At 46.7% G+C, this 23,585-nt stretch overlaps 1 protein-coding gene across 9 annotated transcripts in view; it reads right to left on the reverse strand.

Annotated features, from left to right (window-relative positions):
- The window catches only part of NAV2 (neuron navigator 2), a 711,830-nt gene that overhangs the window by 32,987 nt on the left and 655,258 nt on the right, over positions 1–23,585 (reverse strand). For all 9 annotated transcript variants that reach the window (XR_013442389.1, XM_078058306.1, XM_036077556.2 and 6 more), the window contains 9 exons: positions 22,814–22,974; positions 21,006–21,194; positions 14,629–14,681; positions 9,838–9,861; positions 9,653–9,727; positions 5,190–5,273; positions 4,500–4,611; positions 3,028–3,173; positions 77–249 (listed from right to left, as the gene is read on the reverse strand). Coding sequence is in view for 8 of the 9 variants with exons in the window: in XM_078058306.1 (XP_077914432.1) it covers positions 77–249; positions 3,028–3,173; positions 4,500–4,611; positions 5,190–5,273; positions 9,653–9,727; positions 9,838–9,861; positions 14,629–14,681; positions 21,006–21,194; positions 22,814–22,974 (1,017 nt within the window). In the remaining variant the exon portion in view is untranslated. The remainder of the gene's footprint in view (positions 1–76; positions 250–3,027; positions 3,174–4,499; positions 4,612–5,189; positions 5,274–9,652; positions 9,728–9,837; positions 9,862–14,628; positions 14,682–21,005; positions 21,195–22,813; positions 22,975–23,585) is intronic.

Consider the following 23,585-nt stretch of genomic DNA (forward strand, 5'->3'; position numbering starts at 1 on the left):
CCATTCCTATTTGGGAGGGTTCCTGGGGGCCAAAGGCATCGTCTGACCCACGTGTGTCCCTGACAGACAGACTTACAGAGAGTTGGAGTGAGAGCCCCTCAACAGTGGCGTGGAACCTGTGGAACTGTTGTGTGGTAGCTTTGGTGAGGAAGGCAATGAAGAATCGGTCATCTCCTCGATGTCTGAATGAGAGGACGCAGACTTGGGGGACTTCTTCTTCCCGAAGGCTTGCTTGAAGGAGCTGCGTAACTGAACATACAAGACCATCAGCCAGGCAGGGGCGGCAACCAACACTCAGGCCTTGGCAAAACAGAGACATGCAGACAAAAGAGCAATTAATTCTCCCATGTTTCCCCCCCACCACCACCAATGACAAAGGTTCCCAACAGCTCTCTTGAATCAGTGCAGTAAGGGAAGAAGAGTTATCTGGTGCTGACAGCTCAAAGGATTGGACCTGTGGGTGACATTCCATGCCTACTCCTGCTTCGAGGCTAGATGCCAACAGCAAGACAGAGCCTGGCTCAGCAGATGGATGGCGGGAGGATGAGGTTACACAGCAACAAAGCAGGATGCTCAGACATGGTGACGGATGCAGAGGAGATTAGTCATATCAATGGATGGGTTAGCTTGGTATCTGATATTAACGTTGGTCTTGCTTACCTCATTGACCTGCCAGGGAAAACGCAAGCAAAAATGGGGAAGGGGAAGGAAAAAAGACAATTTTTAACAGAGAAAGCCAGTGACAGGGAAAGCCTTGGACTTGTCAGACATAACATGGCCAATAGTAAACACCACACACAGAGGAGGTTGCCGGTAGGAACACGAATCTTCCAGAGCATTAGAGGCAACTTCCTTCACTATGAAAGGAAAGGAATAGCGCTTCTGGAAGTCCCTACAATCCGAGTTCTTCCAGCTTCTTTGGCTGAAATGACTGCCCCCGACCTTCCTGTGATTCTCACCCTTTTGTCTCTTAAGGCCTTAACTTTGTTTTTTTTGGCATGTCTGTGTCTTCTTTTCTCAGAGAGAATAGCTTCACTGCTGAGCTAGTCCCAACACGGCTGTAGAGCCTTCGGAGAGATCTACTTAGGAGTTCCTGCTGTCCTTGTGTACACATAAGATGATAGAATAAGCAGGGACTTAGCCGTCTCACTTGTTACTCAAAAAAAGTAGGCATTTGTAAGAAATGTATTAACTATATTGGGAAAAAGGAACTGGCGTATCACAAATTCCCCAAATCATGAGCTGGATCTGAAAACTCTAACGAGAACATAAAGAATTCAAGTGCAGGGTCTTCTCTGAAAGCCATGATAAGCACGTATATTTCTAGACCAAAATAAGTTTTGTCTTGAAAAAAGGTCTTTTAAAAAGTAATTTCTGTTCTACTAAAATCTTTCTTTCCTTCTGAAAACATCCTGGAGGTTTTCTTAGCCATTAACAAATTCTGAAACAGGCCATTCTGAACTAGTTAATGGGTTTTTTTTTTTTAACCCATCGGCATTACATCCATAAGGAATGGCATGTCCCAGTGTGGCTGATCGAGATCCCATTTCCTACTTTTCATCAACTTTCCAGGTACAGAAACAGAAGGATCTGGCACACAAACCATCAACCTAAAGCCTCTGGTAAAGGGCCAAGTGGAAGAGGAGATTACAAGGATTAGACAGAATTAAGTTTTAAGATCACCTGAAAAATGCCCATTATCCAACTTCCCCAATTCTACCGATAACCAAGACCCGTCCTAATGCAAGTAAGTTTTAGTTCTTGAATTGGAGAATGGATCAACACTGTTTTTCATAGAAAATAATTCTCTCTCATCACTTTGATAATCAAGTCAGACCATATTTTACCAAGAGTATATTAGAAACAGCAACATATGTTAATCCTATTTAAGGCATAGCGAATGAGTTGACTAAAAGCCATTAGTAACAAAGAAAAAACTTCATCAGAATGATGAGAGGGTCACACTGAACTGGCCTTATAGTCTTCTAGTGCAAGTCGTCAGTAACTGAAATTACTCAAACCTCAAGTGCTCTATTACTAGACCTCGCCACCCATCCAAGATAACACAAAATGAGGGAGAAGTGTATGGAATGAATGAGGACATTGAAGCTACTATGGAAACACGATGTTGTCAGCACTGAAGGATGGGGCCCTGTGAGCACTAGCCCACTCCAGATCAACCTGGAATATCCCTGCACTGAAGACAGGGAGCACCAAATGTCAATCAGAGCTCCACAGCCTCGACACCACTAAAAAATGGGTGGGTACAAGGGTGCCTGGCTGGCTCGGTCAGTGCAGCATGTGACTCTTGATCTCGGGGTCGTGAGTTCGAGTCCCACATTAAGCATAGAACCTACTTAAAAAAAAATTGGGTGGGTGGGTTTAATATTCCCAGGAGAATGGGAAAATACTGCTCAAGACACCACTGTACAGAAATTCAAGTGGCTCACTGGGATTATGGAAACATGGAGAAATAATGCATTGGAGACCGGCTCTACTCAACTTGCCATTTTGAAGTACAATGCACCAGTTTAAAACCTTTCACTAACTCCTAATATCTACATTATAAAACTTTTACTTACAGGACATGGTCAAAAATTGTTCAAAGAAAATTGGTTTCATGCTATCATATGGAATTGTGTGAAGAAACAGGTAAGGATTATGGATAATGATGGGATAACTAGCAATATACACTCCAAAAAAATAAATAAATAAATAACTAAGAAGAAACCACTAGAGAGTAATTTTGCTCTAGTACCTAGAACTTTGTGGCTAACGTAATGAGGAGGATGAAATGACACGTATATGAAATGAAAGATGAGTATGTCACAGAAAGTCTCATGAAACGGAAAAACTCCAAGGTGGTGGTACTTTCGTTAAGTCCTGGTACTTGAGCAGCTAAGCACAACACTGAGTTTGGTGGAAACATCCCCGTAAGCTTCTGTGGATCCTCTCCCAAAGGTCTATGCTCTGGGGGGAGACACACTGGTCTGTTAGTCCCCACAAGGTCTCTGGATGCACACTCACCCAATTCTTCCTCTTCTTCTTCCTGGCGTCACTCTCCATGTTGCTGCCCACGCTGGAATGGCTGGTAGTGCTGTTAATGCTGGAGACACTATCAGACGAGTGCTGTCTGCGGATGCGGAGGTCTGCAGACTGCGAGGTACCGCTGCCTGGGGACCCAAGGCAGGGGATCAGAGGCTGCCACCTTCAGCCCACTCCTCTGTCCCAGGGAATGACTCTCACAGCTAAATCTGCACCCCTGAGGACCGCTAGGTATTTCCCATTCAACATCACCTTCTGCTCTCAGCTGCTGGTTTTAAGATCCTTGAGCAGGTACACGTTAGGCCCTCTTCAGTCAATTAAACCAGGGCCCAATTTTAGCCACTCCACCAAGAAGAAGTCAGGGGAGGCTTCGAGAGAGAATTCCCAACCCGCCCCCCTCCCCCCCGCCCTGCCAGCTCTCTTAAGCTTGAGACAGGCACCGATTAGGTCTTTGAACGGTGGCAGTCGCCTGTGTTGTCTGGGCATCCCCCCCCCCACCCCACTCTGTTCTGTACGCTCCTGCCTCACTAGCCTTCTCTTGGCCCCTTGGCAATGCCGAGCCCGTCTCATCTCAGGGCCTTAACATGGGTGAGCCCCTCCTCGCTTACTCGGGCTGGCCAAATCTCGCTAATCCCTCCCATTTCAACTCTGTCATCGCGTTTCAGGAGGCCTGATATCTGAAATAACGGTGATGCCCGATAAAGGGTATGGCCAGTTTCCTGCGCAAGCACAGAATGAAACCCGCAGCCTACTCTTTAAGAACACTGGCTGCAGAGTCAGAGAGACCTGGGTTCTAGACCCACTTCTCTATCTTACTACCCTGCGACCTCTGGATGGGACTCTCACTTCCGCAACTCAGGGTTCTCATCAGTCCACTGTGGAGAGGACCAGCACTGCACTCATAAGGTGGTCGTGGAAGGAAAATGAAATCATGAATAATTTACAACACGGAGCAGAGTGCTTAGAACACAGTGAGAGTCCCGTAAATGCTAGCTGTCACTGTGACTTCTACCATCACCAGGTGTATCACACTGCAGCGGGAGGGCTCTCGTCCTCACAGCCCCATTTGGCCCCCCAGGTAAGATACACAAGCACGAAGCAATTTACTCAGAAATACTTCCCTGGACGAACATGAGATGCTCGTTTCAGGTTGGGCTGCATCCACATGTAAATATCAGAGCCTGATAAGGGCACAGGTGAAATTAAGTGAAACACTTGATACTTTGCCAATAGATAGATTTCCTTCCGTTTTGGAGATACATCGGGGAAGAGGCTGAGCTGGAAGAGCTCTCTTCCTAGGGGCCTGGATTATGGACTGAAAGCGTCTGCCTCCCAGGACCCGTCCGACTGACATGGACACGCACCCCGGGGCAGGGAGGCTGCGCCCCATGTTGTCAGGGGAGGGTTCCTAAGGGCAGGCAGGTGGGGCTGGAGACTGCTCCTCTTTCTTTTACCTTTGCAGTTGAGCTCCGGTGTGTTAATGACCCCATTAATGGCAGCCTGGGCGGCTGCGTTCTGTTTCTTCAGCAGCTCGATGGTTTTTCTTAACTCATTCAGTTCTGAATCCTGAGGAACAGCAAGAAATACTGGTCATCCTACAATCACCCTGTACAGAGTTCAAATGAAGCGCCACTCGGTTTCAGCATGGCAGTGTAGGCAACGAAGGAGTTCCACAAAACCTCTTTCCCGTGCGTTAGGTTGGATCAATTTTCAGCGGGCATAGAAGCATACAAAAGCAGCAGAAATAGGGGCGCCTGGGTGGCTCGTTCGGTTAGGCGTCTGCCTTGGCTTGGGTCATGATCTCAGGGTGCTGGGATCGAGCCGCGTGTGGGGCTCCCTGCTTAGCAGGGAGTCTGCTTTTCTCTCTGCCCCTCCTTTCTGCTTGTTCTCTCCCTCCCTCTCTCTCAAATAAATAAAATCTTTAAAAAAAAAAAAAGGCAGCAGAAATAGGGCTGTGAGATGTGGAGGGTTGCTGCCACTCCACCCCACCCCCATCCGGGCCGTATTTGCACTCAACAGGGTGCAACTCTTTACGATTCAACTCCAAGAGTTCAAATACACTAAAATCTATACCGTTCTCTGGGGCAAGAGGGAGTCTGATTTGGAGGTTTGCTGTTAATTCTAAGCAGGGAGGAGTGCTTTACCTTTTGCTCAGCTGTCATGGTCAAACTCTGGAGCCTGATTGTCATGTTTCCAAGACTCTGTTCAAAGGCTGCCACCAGGTGAGCCTGGAGGAGGAAAGACACAGCCTTAGTTAGATTACCTTGCAAGGCAAGAGGGCCCAATGGGTGCTGGGTCTTAAAGGCTGAAATCCTCACTGGGGCCACGTGGGTTAGCTTCCGTCTACTTCTTCAGCCCCTGGAGCCCCACTCCCCACCTCTCTTTGAGATCCAGTCACTCCAGCTTATCACGTCCTTAAAGATCCTGTGCTTCTTCCCGCCTTAGGTCCTTTATACCTGCCTTCCCCTCTGCCTGGAATGCTCTTCCCCCACTACCTCCCTGTCTGATTTTTATACATCCTTCTCAAGAGATCTCAGCTCGTATCTTCATGACACCCCCAGATGGGCTGGTTCCCTCGTGTGCACTCGCAAAAGCACGTGGACTGCTGGTCTATGTGCATTTTGGTGCCACAGAGACACAGGTACTCTTGCGACTGCTGCCTCACGTCTGTCTCCTCTGCTTCCCTGTGCTTTGTTCACCAAGTGCCAAGCTCACAGGAGAGGCTCATGTCGAGCATGTTTGTAGAAGGGATGAACAAAGTGGCTGGCATATTTTGCTTGTTATAATCCTGGTTAATAAAAAGCCACTGAAAGGCCCATCTGCTACCTCCTTGGAGAAACCTTCCCCTGTTCCTCCAGGGAGTTAGGACTTTCCCCCAAGGCCCCTCTGTACTTTTATACACCTCTGTTAGAACACAACATCAGACACACCACTATTTCATATAGTACTAAAACATCTTGAAAAATGCTGCCAATTATAATTAAAATATGCATCCCACTTTCAGAGATGTTAAAAATGTGGGGGAAAAAACATGTATCTTAGAATTGAGAAACGGGATGGTTTTCTGTCTGCCCCTTTCTCTGCAACCCTCTTCAAGGACAAGATGCAACCTCATGTCCTAACATGAAGCCTTTTTCTTCCTCTGCAGAGCAGCAGGTGATGCATTGGTTGGTTGACTGAGGGTCCTGATAATACGGTTAAAATCAAGAATAAAGAATGGACAAGAGAGCTAATCCTATTGACTGCAGTTTCTCCATCTTAAAATGGGTGCAGTATCTACTTTCCTCCCAGGGTTATTGTGAGCATTAATTAAGTGAAACAATACAGGTGAATATAGGTCTATAAACATAGGAATGAACAGACACTGTGGGGAAAGGAAAGGAAGAGGTTTGGATTGAGAAAGTGACAAAAGATAGGATGAGAACACAGGTGGGGAGAGATCAAGAAAGAGTTCTAGGAGAGGGGTGGGCAGATACAGGATAAAGAGAAGAGCCAGCAGAGGAAATGTCAGTCTTGGGAAGAAGAAGTGAGATCTGATCATGTGGTATGTAACATTCTAGAAGAAAAGACGACTGATGTACTCAGTGAAGAATCAAAGTAACGGAACAACCAGGGGGCAGGTGGGGCATTGTCCTGGGTTGTGAGGAGGGTCAGCGGACATTTGAACTTAAAGAGGAGAGATCGGAGAAGTGAGTCAGAGGCCTGTCACTAGACTCCATCATACCAGAACAGTTGAGGATAAGACATCTCTAGCATAAACTATTGGGTCTTTTTTCCAACAGCTGTAGGAGTTAGCAGGGAGCAGGACCTCTTGTAATAGAAATGTTAAGTGGACTGCCCAGTTTCTTTCTGAATGCACGCTCTAGCCCTATTAAAAACTGAGAAAAATGCTGTTGCATTTTGAAATCAAGAGATATGCTTTAATTTAGTTTGCCTAGGAGAATATGGTAGAACCAAAGCCAATCAATTCAAGACAGTTTACATAGTGGATGAAGGAAAAAGGGCCAGGGCAAGGATGTTGAAAAGAATTACTGCTAACCTTGCATTTCAAAGGAACGCCAAGGTCAAATTTAAATGACCGAATTTCCATTTATTTCAATTCTTTGATTGCCACCCAGGATTCTATTTGTAGGCACTCATACTTTCTATTTGCTTAAAAACAAAACCTGACCCCAAGAAGACTGCTATCAAGAAAGTGTTTTTACAAACTCAAGAAGAAGCCACGTTTGCGCTGAAGAACCAGAGGTTCGCATTTTGCTGTTGAGAGAAAGGACTGACTTTGGGTCACGAGCAACTGTGAAAACACGGGCTGAGAGGCTGTTCGGAGCCTGGTTCAGAGCCACACAGCAGACTTCTTACCAAGTGCCATTCTTACATTCCCAGGAAAACAAACACGAATGGTATAAAAACACCCAGAGAAGGTGGCTTTGAGTAGTTTGTCCTAGAAAAACAAACACAGCTTGGCCTGGGAGGAAGATGGCAGACAATAAAACACATTAGCGAGGCCAGTGGTGTGTGGTAAGACTAAATATTTACTTTCAAACAATACTGGATTCAGCGGCTTTGGTGAGGAGCAAAACATACTTTTGGAATAATAATAATATAAGGGATCTCACTCAGACTCTTCTGGAACAGAGGATAAAGTTCCAAATGGCCCAATGTAAGGTCCTTGGGGCAGCACCAGGTCACTGGAGGATTGAACCCCTGTTTTTTGATAAGTAAACTAATGACTATTTTTTGAGTAAAAGGGCACCAAAGGACAGTGGTAATTCTTAACTAGGGGAGTAGCTCCAAATCACTTGGGATGGGGGTTGCAGTCAAACCTCACATCTGGATTATATCCAGATTGGCTCACTGGGTCTGGGGTTGGTCTTTGATTTGAATGGTACCCAGATGAAGACTATTCATAGAAGAATACCTCTGGGGATTTTTTTTAAAAAAAGTAAGGCCTAAGCTTCAAAATTCAGATCTCACATCAATTTCTGATGTTCTTTTGATAGCATTACTGATGGTAGAAGAAGCAAAGAGAATAAAGAAGGATAATGATATCACCCTAATACGGGAGGGTGAGAAAAAATTCAAAGACTCTCAGAAATGTGAGAGAACTCAGGAGAATGAACAACAGTGAGAGAAGTTACGAGTTATTGAGCTTGTAATTAAGGTCAAGTACTGCACGAGGCACTTCATGTGCAGACTTTAAAGAGAAATGACTTCCTTCAGTTGACTCAGGCTTCACCCAGGAACGACCTGGGCAAAAACCCCAGGTAAATGATTCGTTCAAGTATTGACTCAGCTTCCTGGTCCAGGGAAGACAACCTTTTGAAGTTGCTTTTCATTTTAACAGCATATTATGGGGTCGTGCAGGCTGCTTTTCCACAGGCTCACACACAAGTGTCTGGGGTCTCAGACTGGGCTGTGCGCTCCCAGCAGGACGCCTTGCCTCAGGGGCATCTCCTCACCTTCCAAAACCTCGGGCTCCGCCCTCCAAACATCAGCCGTCACCAGCTCACAGCTCTGCAGCGGGGCTACTTTGCAGACCAGAAGTCTCTGCCTCTACTCTGACCCCCTAATCTCATAACCACACCACGGTCAGGAAGCTTCGTGAAGAGCAAACCGAACCGCCTCACTGCTCTGCTTAAAACACACCAATGGGGCTCCACTAACTTCAGTAGGAAGCCCAAACTCTCCACCTAAGAGCTGAGAGCATCTGTGATGTGTGGACATGCCCCTAGCTTTTCTTTGATGCCTCTTCCCCATATCCAAGCCATAGATTCTAATTACACACTGAGCTACTTAAGAGTTTCCAAATGCACTAAGATCTTCACCCTGGGCTTTTGCACAAATGCACTTTGCACACTGGTTAGAATGCTGCCTTCCCATGCATCCTCCCCTACACAGCATCCCTCAGATGCCACCTCCTCCGGGAAGTCTTTCCTGATCTCCCCCCACACGTGAGACTGAGTGAGGTGCTCCTCCTTACATATTCCCACAACCTTCTCCCTTTCTCTCTCTCTTAACAGTTATCATGTCATAGCAAAACAGTTTTGTCTCTCTGAGGTACCAGAGAAAGCACACTAGGATGACAGTGATCATGCTTGCTTTGCTGTTGAACCCATGGTGCCCGAGGCATAGTTGGCACTTAAACAGTTGTTGAATTCAATGCTGGTTGGCGGCACTTCCTGAACACATAATTGTGTATATTATAATTATAGAACAGTCAGCTATTTCTTTGGAGCCTTAGATTTCTTTCTTTTTTCTCCCCCTCCCGCCCCCCCCAGCTGAAGATGAAAAGTTTCGGAAAGAGGAAGAAAAGGGAAACGAACATTTCTGAGCCCTTAACACATTCCAGTACCAACCACACGACAACCCGGAGAGCTGAGGCTTACCGTCCACCGCTGCAAAGAGAAGTCAGTGCAGGCTCAGGGCTTAAAGACGCTGCCCGGAGCACAGAGCCAGGAGGCACCAGAGTGGAGGCTCACACTCACGAGGCTAAAGCCTCCCACGGGACTGCTTCCACGGTCCGCAGGGGCAGGCGGCCTTGACGTCACGGCAGAAGGGAGCAGCGGCTGCCCCCTGCCCGTGGCTAGCACCCAGTATTTGTACTCACGTTTGCGGTCAGCTGCGTGGTCAAAGCTGAAACCTTTTCCTGGGAGGCATCCAGCTCCCGCCGCAGTTTGCGAATCTAAAGGCGGCAAGGGACAGAGTTGCTTAAGGAGCCCATTCCCAGGTTGAGCGGGGCGAAGTAATGGATAATAGCGAAGGAGGAAATCCAACCAGCAAACTGTTCCTTACCTCCGACTGGCACTTTTCTTCTGGCTGTAAGGAAATCATAAGGGAAATTAGACCAGTTGAGGAACAAAGAATGGGGCAATGTAGCCTGTGGGGAACACCAGACTGGGATGCTTACGGCAGTCCTGAAGAGTTACGAGTTTCTTTCCTGGTGTATTTTTCTGGATAAACTGGTTCAGTTAATTTGACCAATCAGAAAGGCCAAATACGAACAGCATATGATTATAAGAAATCAAGAAGAATGAGAACAACACTCGACTATTTTGGCTGTGAGGAGCCCCCCTGCTCCCATGCGGAGATGAAAAGGTCAGGTGCTCAGGAGGAGGCGTGACGAGAGGGGCTGAGCCAGGGTCGGGATGTCCAAATATAGCAAATAAAAATACAGGTTTAAGTCCATCCCATGCTACACTGGGGACAACTTATACTAAACAATTATCAGTCATCCATCTGAATTTGTAACGTGACTGGGCGTTCTATATGAGGTGTGATGATCCTAGCAGGAGGATCGCTCATGGACTAAGCGCCCATTTTACCCCTCCCTCTGTTCTCTCTGAGGCGCTGCCTCAGGAGCAGCTGCAGGGCAGGAAGGACTCCCGAGTGAGGGAGGCTGAGAGCCCCCAACAGCCAGCCTGCTGACTCCCCGGGTTGTGAGGATCTTCCCGCTGCCCCACCTCACGGTCCCCAGTTACCTGGGACTCGGGGAGGTACGGGTGCAGCCTGCGGGCCCTCTCACTGGGAGAGTCCTCCCTACTGGGCCCTGTGTATGCACGGACACAGCTACCTGCCAGCCAGGGACTACAAGGCTACCCCTCTCCTCCCCAAGGGGGAACCCGCAGCAGGGGGAACCTTTCTTTTGTTCTCTTTGGGTTCTCATAAAAGATGACACCCCCACATTCTGGGGCAATGTTGCAAGCGTTCCTACCTTCCGTCTACTCCCCCGCCCTCCATTTGCACTTCCCTGGGGGTGGGGCAGTGACCTGGAAGCCAGGTAGGCAAGTGAAAATCAGTAAAGACTCTTTTTTGTCCTTGGGTCCTAGATGTGTGTCCTAATCCAATGCTACCAGTGACAAATCCGTTACTTTAAAAAATCAGCATCTGACGCTGGGGTCTACTTCTCCATTAGCTCAGAATGCAGAGCGGTATGATTCATTACACCCCGCAGACCCTATACCCATCAGCTGTGGCGGGTGGGGGGCTGGTTCCTGTCTGATCTCCCTTCGCCCCCTGCTCCCCACCCCACTGCCCTGACTCCTGATCCTGCCCAGGAGGGCCCTCCCTCCAGCTGGCTTCTAACAACAGCAACTGGTTTTTAGGAATACTGGGGCCAAACCATTTAATCCTTGCAAGAGCCCTACAGAGTAGGTTTGTATTCCTTCTGAGGCACAGAGAGGTCAGACCTTGCCTAACGTCACACAGCTGGACAATCTCCTCATCTAAGAAAAGTCTTCAGGAGAACACTGGGAGATGTCCTCAGGGCTTACTCTTCCCTCTCTGGGAATATTCATCCATCCCTCTTTGTCCATCTGTGTTCATCTATTCGTGCCTACTACCACCACCTATCAAACATTTATGGATATCCTGCTATGTGTCATGCACTGTGTTAAGAACCCGGCGTAGAGCTGTGAGCATGACCGCCAAGTTCCTCACCTCAGGTAGTAAGTGGCATTTATTGAAAGCTTACCACGTGCCAGAGACTGTTCTAAGTCCTTTCCGTTCATTAGTCATTTAATCCTCATAACAACCCCGAGTAGGTACGAATACTATTCACCTACATTTTGCAAATGAGGAAACTGAGGCACAGCGAGGTTGAATAATTTGTCCATGGTCACAGCTGTTACGAGGCAGAGCTGGGATGGGACCCAAGGTAGTCCGGCTCTATAGTCTATCATCTGAACGAGCACATTCTCCTACTCTTTTACTACAGCTACATTCTCATGGTGAGGCCTTCCCGAAATCAGGCCCCTGACTTCTGAGTCTGACCCAAAGGAGAAAGTTCATGGTGAGAACGTCATGGTGATCCAGTGTTTGGGAGGCGAGCGGAGGTCTGTCAGCAGGCTGAACCATCCATACAGGACGAGCCCTGCCTCTGAACACTCGTGTCCACGGGCCTAACACCCCTTCCCCATACCTTTGCCACGGTCTGTCATTCTCCCCGCCTGTGTCTAGGGTTGGGCCCCTGGTCAAGACAGCAGCCTGGGAAATCATGTGTTTTGTATCTTACCCCCAGTTTGCTGCTCTTCCGTACATCTGGGAACTCTAAGTGAGGCCGGGAGCCTCCCTCCCTTCAGCAGTTCCCCCAGGAACTCAATGGCCGCCCCCTACCGTCCAGGAAAGCCAGTCCAATGCCAGATGTGGCCCCTTAAGATTTTCTCTACTCCAAGGGTTGGCAATGAGCAGGCAGTTGTTTACCAACTACCAACGTGTGGCCTTTTCTTTCCTTTGTAATTAAAATTAAAGGCAATTTTTAGCCAGAATGAGCATTCTTGAATATCCAAGAATTAGGTATCAGGGAAAAAAACCCTATTATTATCCAATAAGGGCCTTTAAGACACTCAGCCATTAAACAGGCTCTTTGGCCTGGGTTGGTGGCAGCTTAGGAAACCCCAACGATCTCTTTTTAGACAACAGATAAGAACTTGTTCACCTTAACATTTACAAAGGTGCATGAGTTTCAGAATGCTATCATTGCTGAGAGGTGAATAATAGATAAGGGACCCCACGCCCATGCTGGGAGGTAGCAGTGTAGCCAGATACAGTTTGGAATCAGCAGATTACGCTAGCATGAAAACATTCAAATGTTGGACTATTTTTTTCTTATAAAAGCCTACAAAAGTAATCTATATGCTCAGAGAAGGCAGAGGTAAAGGAGAACGTTCGACTCGGTGAATGTCAGAGGTTGTAGGCACCCCAGAGACCCCCCCAGCCCCCGAGAACAAGGACAAAACTGACAGCTACCCGGAATAATGAGGCATTTGTACAAAGTCACACAGTGAGAAAAAACGAAGATGAGGCCCTGGGTCTCTGGCTATCTAGTTAAACATGGAATTGGAAAATTATTCCTAGGTCTCTGGTAATGTGTGAGTTTCTATCAACTCAGAAAGAATCATTTGAAATTTCCTGTCCACACACCCAGAACAGGAGCTACGGAAAGGCGCCTGACTACAAGGCCTTGCAGTGGTCTGCACGAAGGCAGTATGCCCAGGAAACGCCAGGGACGGCTTCCGCCATCTGAATTCTCACAGCGGGAGAAGCTCAAGCTCTTTCCCTCTGAGGCTGGCTGTTTTTCACTCTTCTGAGAAGAATCTACCCTCTCTGTGTTGGCAGGAAACTCTGGGAACTCCACTGGGAAAACAAGGGGCTCGGGCACAGCGATGTCTGCCCTAGATGCTCTGCACCAACGCTGTGAAGGTAGAGTCTCATAACCCTAGGTGTCCTTGAGCGCCTCTGGCTTCCTCCTTCAGAAGCAGGCTCCTCTCTCCACCTACATCTCACCCTTGGGGCTTAGCCCAGAGCCGGGCACAGACTGCGGGCCAGTAAATCCTGTTCAAGAAGTCAAGCTGGGTTTGAAAGTACCATCTTGGCATCCATGTCACAGATTTCCCCTCTTGAAGAAAGGACTTAATGTATGGACTAACTGACAGAAAGTCATCTCTCTACGCTTTCTCAGTAGACAAAGGCTTCAATAATCTCTAAGAAATGAAAAAGTGAGGGTTCTGTGATGACATTTCAGACAAGATGACTGGCTGAGGAACGAGGTGTTCTGGAGGGGGAGGGGCAAGGTGGGTAGGAGCAGAAGAGATCGTTTCAAGGTCCTTCAAGACCATGTCAGCAATCCCTGAAGTCTGTTTGCTCGTTATAGGCCTAAGAAAGAACAGTCAGGCCCTGGTCTCTTTCACTTGATTCTGGGATGGCCTTTAGCTTCTAAGGGGCCATATAGTTTGTCCTGCTACATATATATAGCCCAGGAACCTGGCATTACCAAAAAGTGAATTACTAAAGCATCTGTCCTCCATGGACTTAAGGGCTAAAGAATTTCCAATTCTCAATTAACAAAATGATTTTTTCCCAATAGGAATTCCCAAAGTAAAGTTTTTAAGATAAACAGTTATGCATATAGCTATAAAAAGGCAAGCACCCCTGAATAAATCCAGAACCATATTTGCTATACGCGGCTTTTGTTCCATAGACGACTCATTGATGAGAGCCCACACTAATGAGAGCCAACGTCTGCTCTGTGCTGTGTGTACACCACATTCAGTGCTTCACATGCATTTTCTTATTGCATTCAAGCCTATTTTTTGAACATCTACTATGTGCTAGGCTTTGTTGTAGGTGCTTGGAATAAAAACAGAAAAAGTCCTTGTCCTCAAGGACTTTATATTGTAGTGAAATGTCATCTTCCTAACACTGAATCCTCACTACAACTCCACAAGGTAGGGGCTGCTATTCTTTCTACTTGACAGATAAAGAAACTGAGGCAGACAGTTGTTCAAGGCCTTTCTTTTCTAAGGCTACCAGCAGGTGGCCAAGGCTTCTCACACATTCTAACTAGTTACCACCCAAAGCACAATGCCACTTTAACAAAGGAGTCAGTTCCTGATTTACTGGTTGATACATTATAATCAAAAGCTCTTTGTGAAATTTCAAATCTTGTTCCCTAATTAATCGAGCCCCTTACAATGGACATACTTTCTCTAGGAGAAGCAATTTTATTTTATATTTTATTCTTGACACACTTGATAAAGGAGCCCCAGTTCTCATGGTCATAGCCACAGAGCATTGATTTATACTCACTGTAGAATAAATCGATGATGTGCTGGAAACCAAGGAGAGTGAGGATCCGTGAACTATTAAAAAAAAAAAAAAAAAAAGGTGAATTGCACAGCTGGCTACTATGGAGACAAAAAGGGAGAGAGAAGGAGAAACTCAGCACTATGGGGATACTACCAGGTAACTTAATCTCACCTTGACCCACCTTTTCCTGGTTTGACGATAGGTCAGAGTCAAATAAGGAATAATTTGCTAAGGGAGTCTCTTTTCCTTTACCTCTTTTTTTCCCCTACAACCTCTACGTACTTTTTTCCCCTATGAAAATAATACATGATTACTAAATAAAAATTTTCAAGGACAGAAAAGTGTTAGGAAAACATATTCACTGCCACAGCCCACATGACTCATAATTCTATTACCCACAGGCAGCCTGTGACATGTTCCATCCCAGCACATTTTACTCCTTTCTTTTATTCTCCTGTATTCCTCTAGAGCTGCGACTGCGTTGCATGTATGTTTTATACCCTGCTAGCATCTGTCACGTGTGTTGCACAAAGATGAGCCCATTATTGTGAACAAGGAGGCTGGCTGTTGGCCAGTCAACTTATTCTAGATGAACATGTCATAGAACACTTGTTTAGAAAACATTATCTACTGAAATAGAGATTCTTATTTTGATTTCTACCATGTGTACAAAATGACAAGCAAGTGGTGTCCTCTTTTCTGTTTCTGACTGGTTCTTTTAACTTAGAACCATCTTCATACCCTCTTTGCACCCCTTCCTGCCCCCAGCCAGTGGAGATATTTTATTATTTTTCTGTAATTTTAAATCATGGTCTTTTCTAGGACTAAGTATTCTGATTTCTCTTTCTGGGAACCAAATTCTTTAATGACATTTTCTTAGTAATCTCTTGACAACTTTTTGAAAGACAAAAATATGCCTGTGGAGACATCAGAGGTGCTTAATTGGGCACAGCTTTCCTGACCACAAGTCGAACACTCTACCCCCACACTAGCTATCCCCTGTGGTCTGAGAGTGGGAGGCTTGGGAATAACTTTCCATGTGCACTAAACGGCTTACACTTACCACCCAAGAAGTGAACTCAACTTGAATCAGCTTTGGGCAGAAGCTACCTGCCCACGAGATATCTGACGAACAGCTCAGCCCACCACCCAGGTGCCTCCACACTGTCTTCCCATAAACCTCCTGACCTGCTCTTCCTTTATGTGCTCCTATCCCATTCTGAATCCTGCACTCCTCTCTCGAGCATGCCCTGCCTAGCACTTGGCCTCCTCAGAGTCTCTCCCTGTACTGTTCCCTTTGTTTAGGATGCTTCTCATTTTTGCCTGTCCAAATCACCGGGATCAGCTCAAACAACGCCTCTCCATGGAGCCTTTCCTCGGTTCCCTTCCTGCCTGCACTGGATGCACTTCCTCCCTCTCTGAACCCACCCAGTTCTTGACTTGCCTGTCTGGCCCTCTTCTCTCCTGGAAGGTGCCTGCTCTTCTGAGGCTATCGCTACACCATCACTCACATCCATCTTCCTTAGCAATGCCAGGGTTTTAGATCTTTTCCTCCATTCTTCTGCCATCCATGAGCTCTCTGGCCCACACCCCGTAAGAAATCAGTTTATGGCGTTAATGGCCAATAATGGCTTTCCATGTTAATATGCAGACACATGAGCAGACGCCTCTCATGCCCCAACCGAGTGGCCTAGTGTTCTAAAGGGGTAAGTTACTTTAGCCCCAGGACACGGCCAGTAGGGGCAGATTACACTGGAAGCCAACTGGGGGAAGAGACGTGGCTAACATGCAGCTACCCTCCAGCTACACCTTTCCATCACATCACCTGCTCAGCCGGCACAGGGCTGCCACATGGAACCAGGCTGCTGGAAAGTGGAAGTTTGTCTCTTCTACCTCTCCAGCTCATACGCACAAACTTACAGACACTGCCCTCAGCAATATCCCGGTGCAGACCCGGGGACGCAGGCGAGGAGCGCATCTGGCAGGCTTCAGTGGAGGTAGTTCTTTTTCTCTGTAATTAACCCCTCTCACTTGGTGAATAGCAATAGCAAGGCTGTGGTCTAAAGAAAGATTCCTTGATTTCCAGCGTCAACTCCAAACTGAATGTGGCTTGCCTGAACCATTGCAGTGGGCCTTGCTCCAAGTGAGCTGAACCAAATCAGAACGTGGGTTTTGTGGCTTGCATACTTCTGGACAGCAAAAGGCACACAAGACTTACAAAGCCAGAACGGCAACGCACACCATGCGTTTTCCGCCCTATACCTCTACCTCTACCTCTAAAATTGTGAAGCTGTGAGGAATCACAGAGACTTGTCTAGGCCATCTCTGCACCTGAGGAATCTGAAATCCAGAGAGGTTAAATGGTCTGCTTAAGGTCACACAACGTTCAGGAACAGGATCTGCTGACCAGAAGTATGGAGACTGTTTTGCCCTTGAGAGACCCGATTTAGGGGTTTCTGGGTTGTTTTTTGTTGTTGTTGTTGTTGTTGTTGTTGTTTTGTTGAAGCCTTTTGGTATGTTTTAAAATGGTTTACCCAGCCCCTCGTCCAATCTACACAGACACAAAGCTGGAACCAAATGAGCAAAAAATTGCATGTTTGAGAAAAACATGCTTTCATCCCTAAGGTACAGGTGATTATACATACATGCTCTAGACAGAATGAAACAACTGGGCATCTTCCAGCCAATAAAGCAACCAAAGGCCTCTGATGGCACACTTGGCATCTCACATATACCTTCAGCTTCATACTAATCAACGCACTTTCTCATGTATACTATTGTTGGAAGTGATCCTCATCACTTCAGAAAATTTATAGGTAATATTCCCAGACAGGGCAGGGGTTTGTACCACTAATACACAAAAGAGTAAATTAAGACCAGAGAGGCTAAGTGAAGCGGCCAGGCACACACAGCTGGTTAGGAGCAGAGAATGTGCATCTGGGCACTGTATCCTAGTTCTTCTCCACTGCCGGTACTATCAGAGGTACTAGAAGTAAAGGACCTCCCTTTGAACCAGCAAAGGAAGCAGAACTGAAAACAGAGAACACACTGATGAAGGATCTGAGTCTGCCTCACACAGGTAAGAAAGCCCAGCTGTGACCAACAAGGCAGAACCAAATGTCAAGGTAGGACTGAATAGGAAAACAGAGGGCTGACAGTCAAGAGTTTAGGACTGAGTCCTGGCTGCACGGAAGTCCCCAAGGCACTTCTTTGGTCTCAGTTTTGCCATAAACAAAACAGGGATGTAACGGCCCTTGGGGAGAAGGAGAAAACAAAACATGACAATTATAACAATGGCTACCATTGACTGAATACTTACCATAACCTCTTTCAAAGTCATTTTGCATTAGATGCTTTCCGGGGATTTATCTCACCTAATCTTCACTTCAATCCTCTGAAGCAGGCACAATTATTTTCTACCTTTTGGTGAACAGGAAATAGGCTGAGCAGGGTCAGGTCCCTTTCCCCAAGTCTCTTTGCTAGCAGTAGACATGTCAGGATTTCAATCACAAGTATAACTCAGGGGCTAGAAACCCAAGTGAGTTGCAGATTTATTTATTAATAAGCTGCTCTGTTCCTATGGATTCCATATGAACTGCTTAAGATTGCACTAGCAATTAGGGATGATTGGTAAAGTCCCTGGGCAAAGACATCCATTTTCAAAATGCCTCAAGCATCTCCCTAAATGTATGCTATTAAAGTTGACTCTAAGATTGCATAATGTATCTGATGGAAATTAATTTACCTGAAATAACTTTGAAAGGTTGCATCTGAGCCATGCCTGTACCTAATCTACATATTTATGACTCCCACTTCCTTCAAAATGGAAAGTGCTAATTAAATCCCACAAAAACCTCACCCGAGTACTTGTGCTAATTCTTCTTAAATTTCTATCCTGCTTTCTGGCATACGACATACCTAACTGACTCTTATAAGGAGGTTCTGTTTTGTCCAAACATAAGATGTGAAATTTTCCCCGTTTCTATAACCCTGGGAGTTAGAAATTCAAAAGGGGGGGGTGGAAGCCTTCACCCAATGGAATTAAAAACACCTAATTGCACGAGCTCTATTTTGTTTTTGTGATGTAATAGCTCTGGAAGGAATAAAAGCAATTTGATGCAACATTCCCAAAAGATGAAAATGTTATGTGTTCACAGTATATCGACAGCAGTCCCTACCCTCTACCCCCCAAATTTGATTTTTACCTCTGCCCTTTAGTTCCACGTCACTATGAATCATTAGGGTTTATAGAAGTCTAGACACTGCTTGTGGGCAAGCACTTTTAATCAACGTCACTTTGACATCCCAGATATTCCACAGTGGTGCTGCTGACAGCTTGGTTCCAGATGGAATAAATAAAAGCTCTCTGATGATGATACTGTAATGGTCCCGGATCTTTATGAGGCGAAGTGTGCTTGTTTGGACAAGTTTCAGTCCTGAACACGGTTCACTCAGGTACACACATGACAGAGAAGATGCATATGGCCCAGGACACACTCCATATGTGAGTCGTCACCAGGCGGGCTGGGGAATGCTCTGTGGCCATGCTTGGCTAGCTCACGGACTAGAAAAAAGTTCAAGACCAACTGCCTACACCTTCACCTTCGGGTCAATGTATCCACCACTATGACTGCCCGGGGTGGTTACAGCACGCATTTCTAGCTCTTAAATCCAGAAGAACACTCTTGGTAACTCTGGCTCCATCCCTCCTTAATCCTGTGTCCCAGCAGGTTCCATATATGGATTTGCAGACTTGCTCACTGTAGCTCACTGGGTGAAAGTGACACATAAATCAGGGTGAAGGGAGTGATGTCGCTAGGAAGATGGACCAGGGGGCAAGTGCCCTGTAACTAACCCCTTTACCCTTTTTATAAGCAAGTACACTGGGCAAAAGCAGAAGCCTTTATTCTGTTTCTTTCCCTCTCAGCTTGTGTAGGGATTTCTTAAACAAGACAAGTTTGGGGGCACCTGGGTGGCTCAGTCAGTTAAGCGTCTGCCTTCGGCTCAGGTCATGATCCTCGAGTCCGGGAATTGAGCCCCGCATCGGGCTCCTTGCTCAGCAGGGAGCCTGCTACTCCCTTGGCCTGCCGCTCCCCCTGCTTGTGCTCACTTTCTCTCTTGCTCTCGCTCTCTCTCAAATAAATAAATAAAATTTAAAAAAAAAATAAAATAAAACAAGACAAATTTGTTCTCTCCTCCCAGGAGGCAGCTGGGCTTCTATTTCCCCACTCTCACAGGCGCTGGGAGCAGAGGGAAGCACCCAGGACTCCCTCCCACATTCTCCCCCATTCTCGTCTGTCACTGGCAACAAGGCACAACTAGGGCTATGGCCATAGCCCGGGCTCCAATTGCTCTGAGAGTCCCCATCCCCGGCTGGGGAGCCCCAGCTGCCAGGACATCACTGCTGATGCTGAGTCTACAGGCTAGGACATGTAATGACATTACCTGGTGAACATTTATATCTGTGCCTGAATTCTCGTAATTCCAGGAGCTGGGTACTATTACCATTCTCATTTTGTCAGTAAAAAAAACCAGAGGCACAGGGAGGTGAAGTAACTCGTCTAAGATCATATACCGAAGAAGGGGGGAACTGGAATTCAAACCCTGGTAGTGTTACTCCATATGCTTAACCACTAGTCAATGAGCACTGACTCCAACGTCCTAGCGTTCCCAACTTCGGGAAGCAGTTTCGGGGGTGGGGCTGTCCCTCCACAGCGTTTTGTCCGCTTGCTTCCCTAGCTCCCACCCTGAGTGAAGGAACAAAGGGAAAGAGAGATGAACCAAATTAGGAAGAGGGCTGGCAACGATGCCCACAGCTACCTTCTCCCAATATTCTGATTAAAATGAGCAAAACAGAAAAATCCAACCCCAAATATTCACAATTAGTGAGCAAAGAAGGAAAAGGGCATACCTGAAGGAAAAGGATGTAACTGAATAAACTTAAAAAACCTCGTGCTTGAGAAATAGAAAATTCTGGAGTGGAGAGGCCGGCTGCCCACAGGCCCCCAGAGCTACACGGGTAGGTTAGCACAGGGAAATGAACTAACTCTCCAGAAACTCAGTCTGCCAAGATGGTGAGCCAGCAGCTGAACCTCAAGATGGAGGCACATGCCAAGAAGCTGTGGCCCAAGTCCAAGAGGGAGAAGCCTAGAGTGGAACTCGGTCAGCTCCAAGTTCACTCATGTTTCTTCAGCAGCCTCTTCCCCCTACAAGGTGAATGAAGAGCCAGACCCTGCTTTTCAGAGTTCCCCAGCCCCAACCCCCAGAGTGAGTGAGAGAGGTAGAAACACTTACAGGTGGGCTCTTGGGTCGTGAACTCGGTATGGAGGGCCATTAACCACACTGCATAACTTGAGACGGTAACCCTCCTTGCTTACCTTCTTCAAATCCATCCCGGAAGGAGCCCGAGCGGCTCATGGTTCTGCTCTTCTCATCCAGGGACATGGAGCTATTCCGGAATCGGCTATCGGTGTACGGGTCATACTGCCCATCGGCATTGGAGAGGCTGTGGGTCCTCAGCATGGTTGGGTTGGACAAGCTCATCTGGGTAACAGTGGTGGGACTCGCTGGAAAAAAAGAAAGGGAACTGAAAGGTTGGAAATTCATGTCTCTGTTCAAATCCTTGATGGGGATGACAATGGGACTGATTAGTATCGGCCATATCTGTCCCTGCCAACTTCCCTCCCTGTCTGTTTTCTAGAAGGTTGTCACATCAGCGTTTGAATAACACACTGAGAGCTAAAAATAAGGGAGGCAAGGTGGGTCATTTCCAAAGCAAGGCTCTAGGCCTCAGCTTTCCAACTTGGCACGTTCCGACAAGCTAGTGTCACCTTCCAGGCATGAGCTAATTACTCCCTGGGCTCATCTGGAACAACTCCCTTTAAAGCCAAAGCCCAAAATAGTCCAACTGGGCTTTTGATCAGATGGGAAGCATTTGTGCATGACAAGAAACTCTTGCCTCAAAGAGTTATGGCTGGGAAAGAACAATATGAACACAGGTCTCACTGCCTCCAGTGGGGCATGCTTGTAATGGCACCTAAAGAGCTTCAGGGCAAAGGGGCACAACCACCTTGGCCCAAACAGGCTTTTTTATTAAAACCCTATCCATTTCGGGGCGCCTGGGTGGCTCAGTCGTTAAGCGTCTGCCTTCGGCTCAGGTCATGATCAAGCCCCGCATCAGGCTCCCTCCTCCGCGGGAAGCCTGCCTCCCCTCTCCCCTTCCCCTTGCTTGTGTTCCCTCTTTGGCTCTCTCTCTCTCTGTCAAATAAATAAATAAAATCTTAAAAACAAAACAAAACAAAACAAAACCCCTGTCCACTCCAATAATATACAGTATTTCCAAAGTATCTACTCAATTAAAAAGGAAAAGTTAAGCCTTACTTGATTACAAGCCACACACCTGTCCTTAAAGACTCTCTGTTTATCATTCACAATATTCAGAAAAGGCCGCCTTTCTAAAGAGCAAGATGAGAGTGGACAAGATTTTTTTCCCCCTCCATCAGTCTTTGAAAGCTCAGCAACCACCCTTCCTGGTAATTCTAGCCAGGGTGGATCTTCCCTTTTTCTAACTATATATAATACTTGCTACCTGATCACAGTCGGTTTTTACATGGTTTCATATAAAGCTTTGGATTGTTCTCTTCTACCCTGTTTATGAGTCTGTGTGGGTGTGTTTGTCTCTCTGAAAAAGAATCCATTAGCATGTCAGCAGGGGCTGTCTTACAAATTCTTTTCCTTTCCCCACTGTGCCAGTCAAAGCATTATGTCAGGAGTAGGCATTTCCAGGAGTACTTGTTCACTCAAAACCGGATCTTTATTTTCCAGCTTAGTAGAGCAGTGCAGAGGACCAAACTCGGGATGTGCTGCCACTTCTTCAGACATAAACCTATGTCTTCAGAGGTCTTAGCAACAATACATTCTTCTCAAAAATGGAATGGTTTGCTCTTTGCTATGAGCCTACCTACATCAACCACATAAATAAATTACTGATGAGAATAACAAAACCTTTTCTCTTTTCTCATTCTTTTGCTCTCAACTGCCTATAATCAAACTACACTGCTGAGGGCTGATCAATATGGAGAGTGATGTGACCGCATGGCAACGACCACACGCCTCCTTCAAAATACAAGATTAATCTCCGCCCCACGGAGCTGATCCCCACAGCTAATTATCAGTGGCTACTCACCAAGCTGGGAAAAGTTGAATCTTGTTCCGGAGGGAGACGTTACACTGGAGCCAGAGGAAAAAGGGGAATTGGCAGCGGGGTCCTGCAGGCCTCCTGCAGAGTGGGACCGTAACCATTCTTTTGCGTCTTCTTGGGTGCGAAGCTGGGAGGTGGGAGTATACCTGGATAGACAGAAATTACGCTGGCATTAACTATGAACGACGCTTATGAAAATGAACTCCGGGGAGCTGATGATAAATAGACAAAAAAGAAAATACAGATACAAAGATTATTATTAAAAAAAAAAAAAATCACATCCCTACACATCCTGAAACTTATGAAGTTTCTCCAAACCTTTTTTGCTACTTGGCTGCCTTTGGGGAAAACTGCAATTCTTTTCAGTGTGAAGGGAATACATAAAGGGAGCAAGATCGGTAAATGCTCAAAGGAGCCGTCCCTGGGCGTATCTGTAACATGTTGATTCATGATAGTGTCATTTCAAAGCCCCCACCTTGACAGGACTGAAGCAACAAAAGGAGCTGCCGTCAGAGCTTCGAGGAAGTTTTAATTAGATAGCTCGTGGCATCTGCATTCTCGAGCGCACGTTAAGCGGCCGCAAGTCCCAGTGTATCCGAAACCAGCATGACGGAAGGCGTGAGGACACCGATGCTTAGGTTTGCTGCAGTGTAGCATCGGTACGTCTCCGTAACAGGAACCCCAAATCACTGGGTGCCACAGAGGTCATGGGGTCCACCTCCTCATTTATTAGGTCACGTTATCTGGTAATGGTGTA

This window comes from Halichoerus grypus, chromosome 11, assembly GCF_964656455.1.
Source record: "Halichoerus grypus chromosome 11, mHalGry1.hap1.1, whole genome shotgun sequence".
NCBI lineage: Eukaryota > Metazoa > Chordata > Mammalia > Carnivora > Phocidae > Halichoerus > Halichoerus grypus.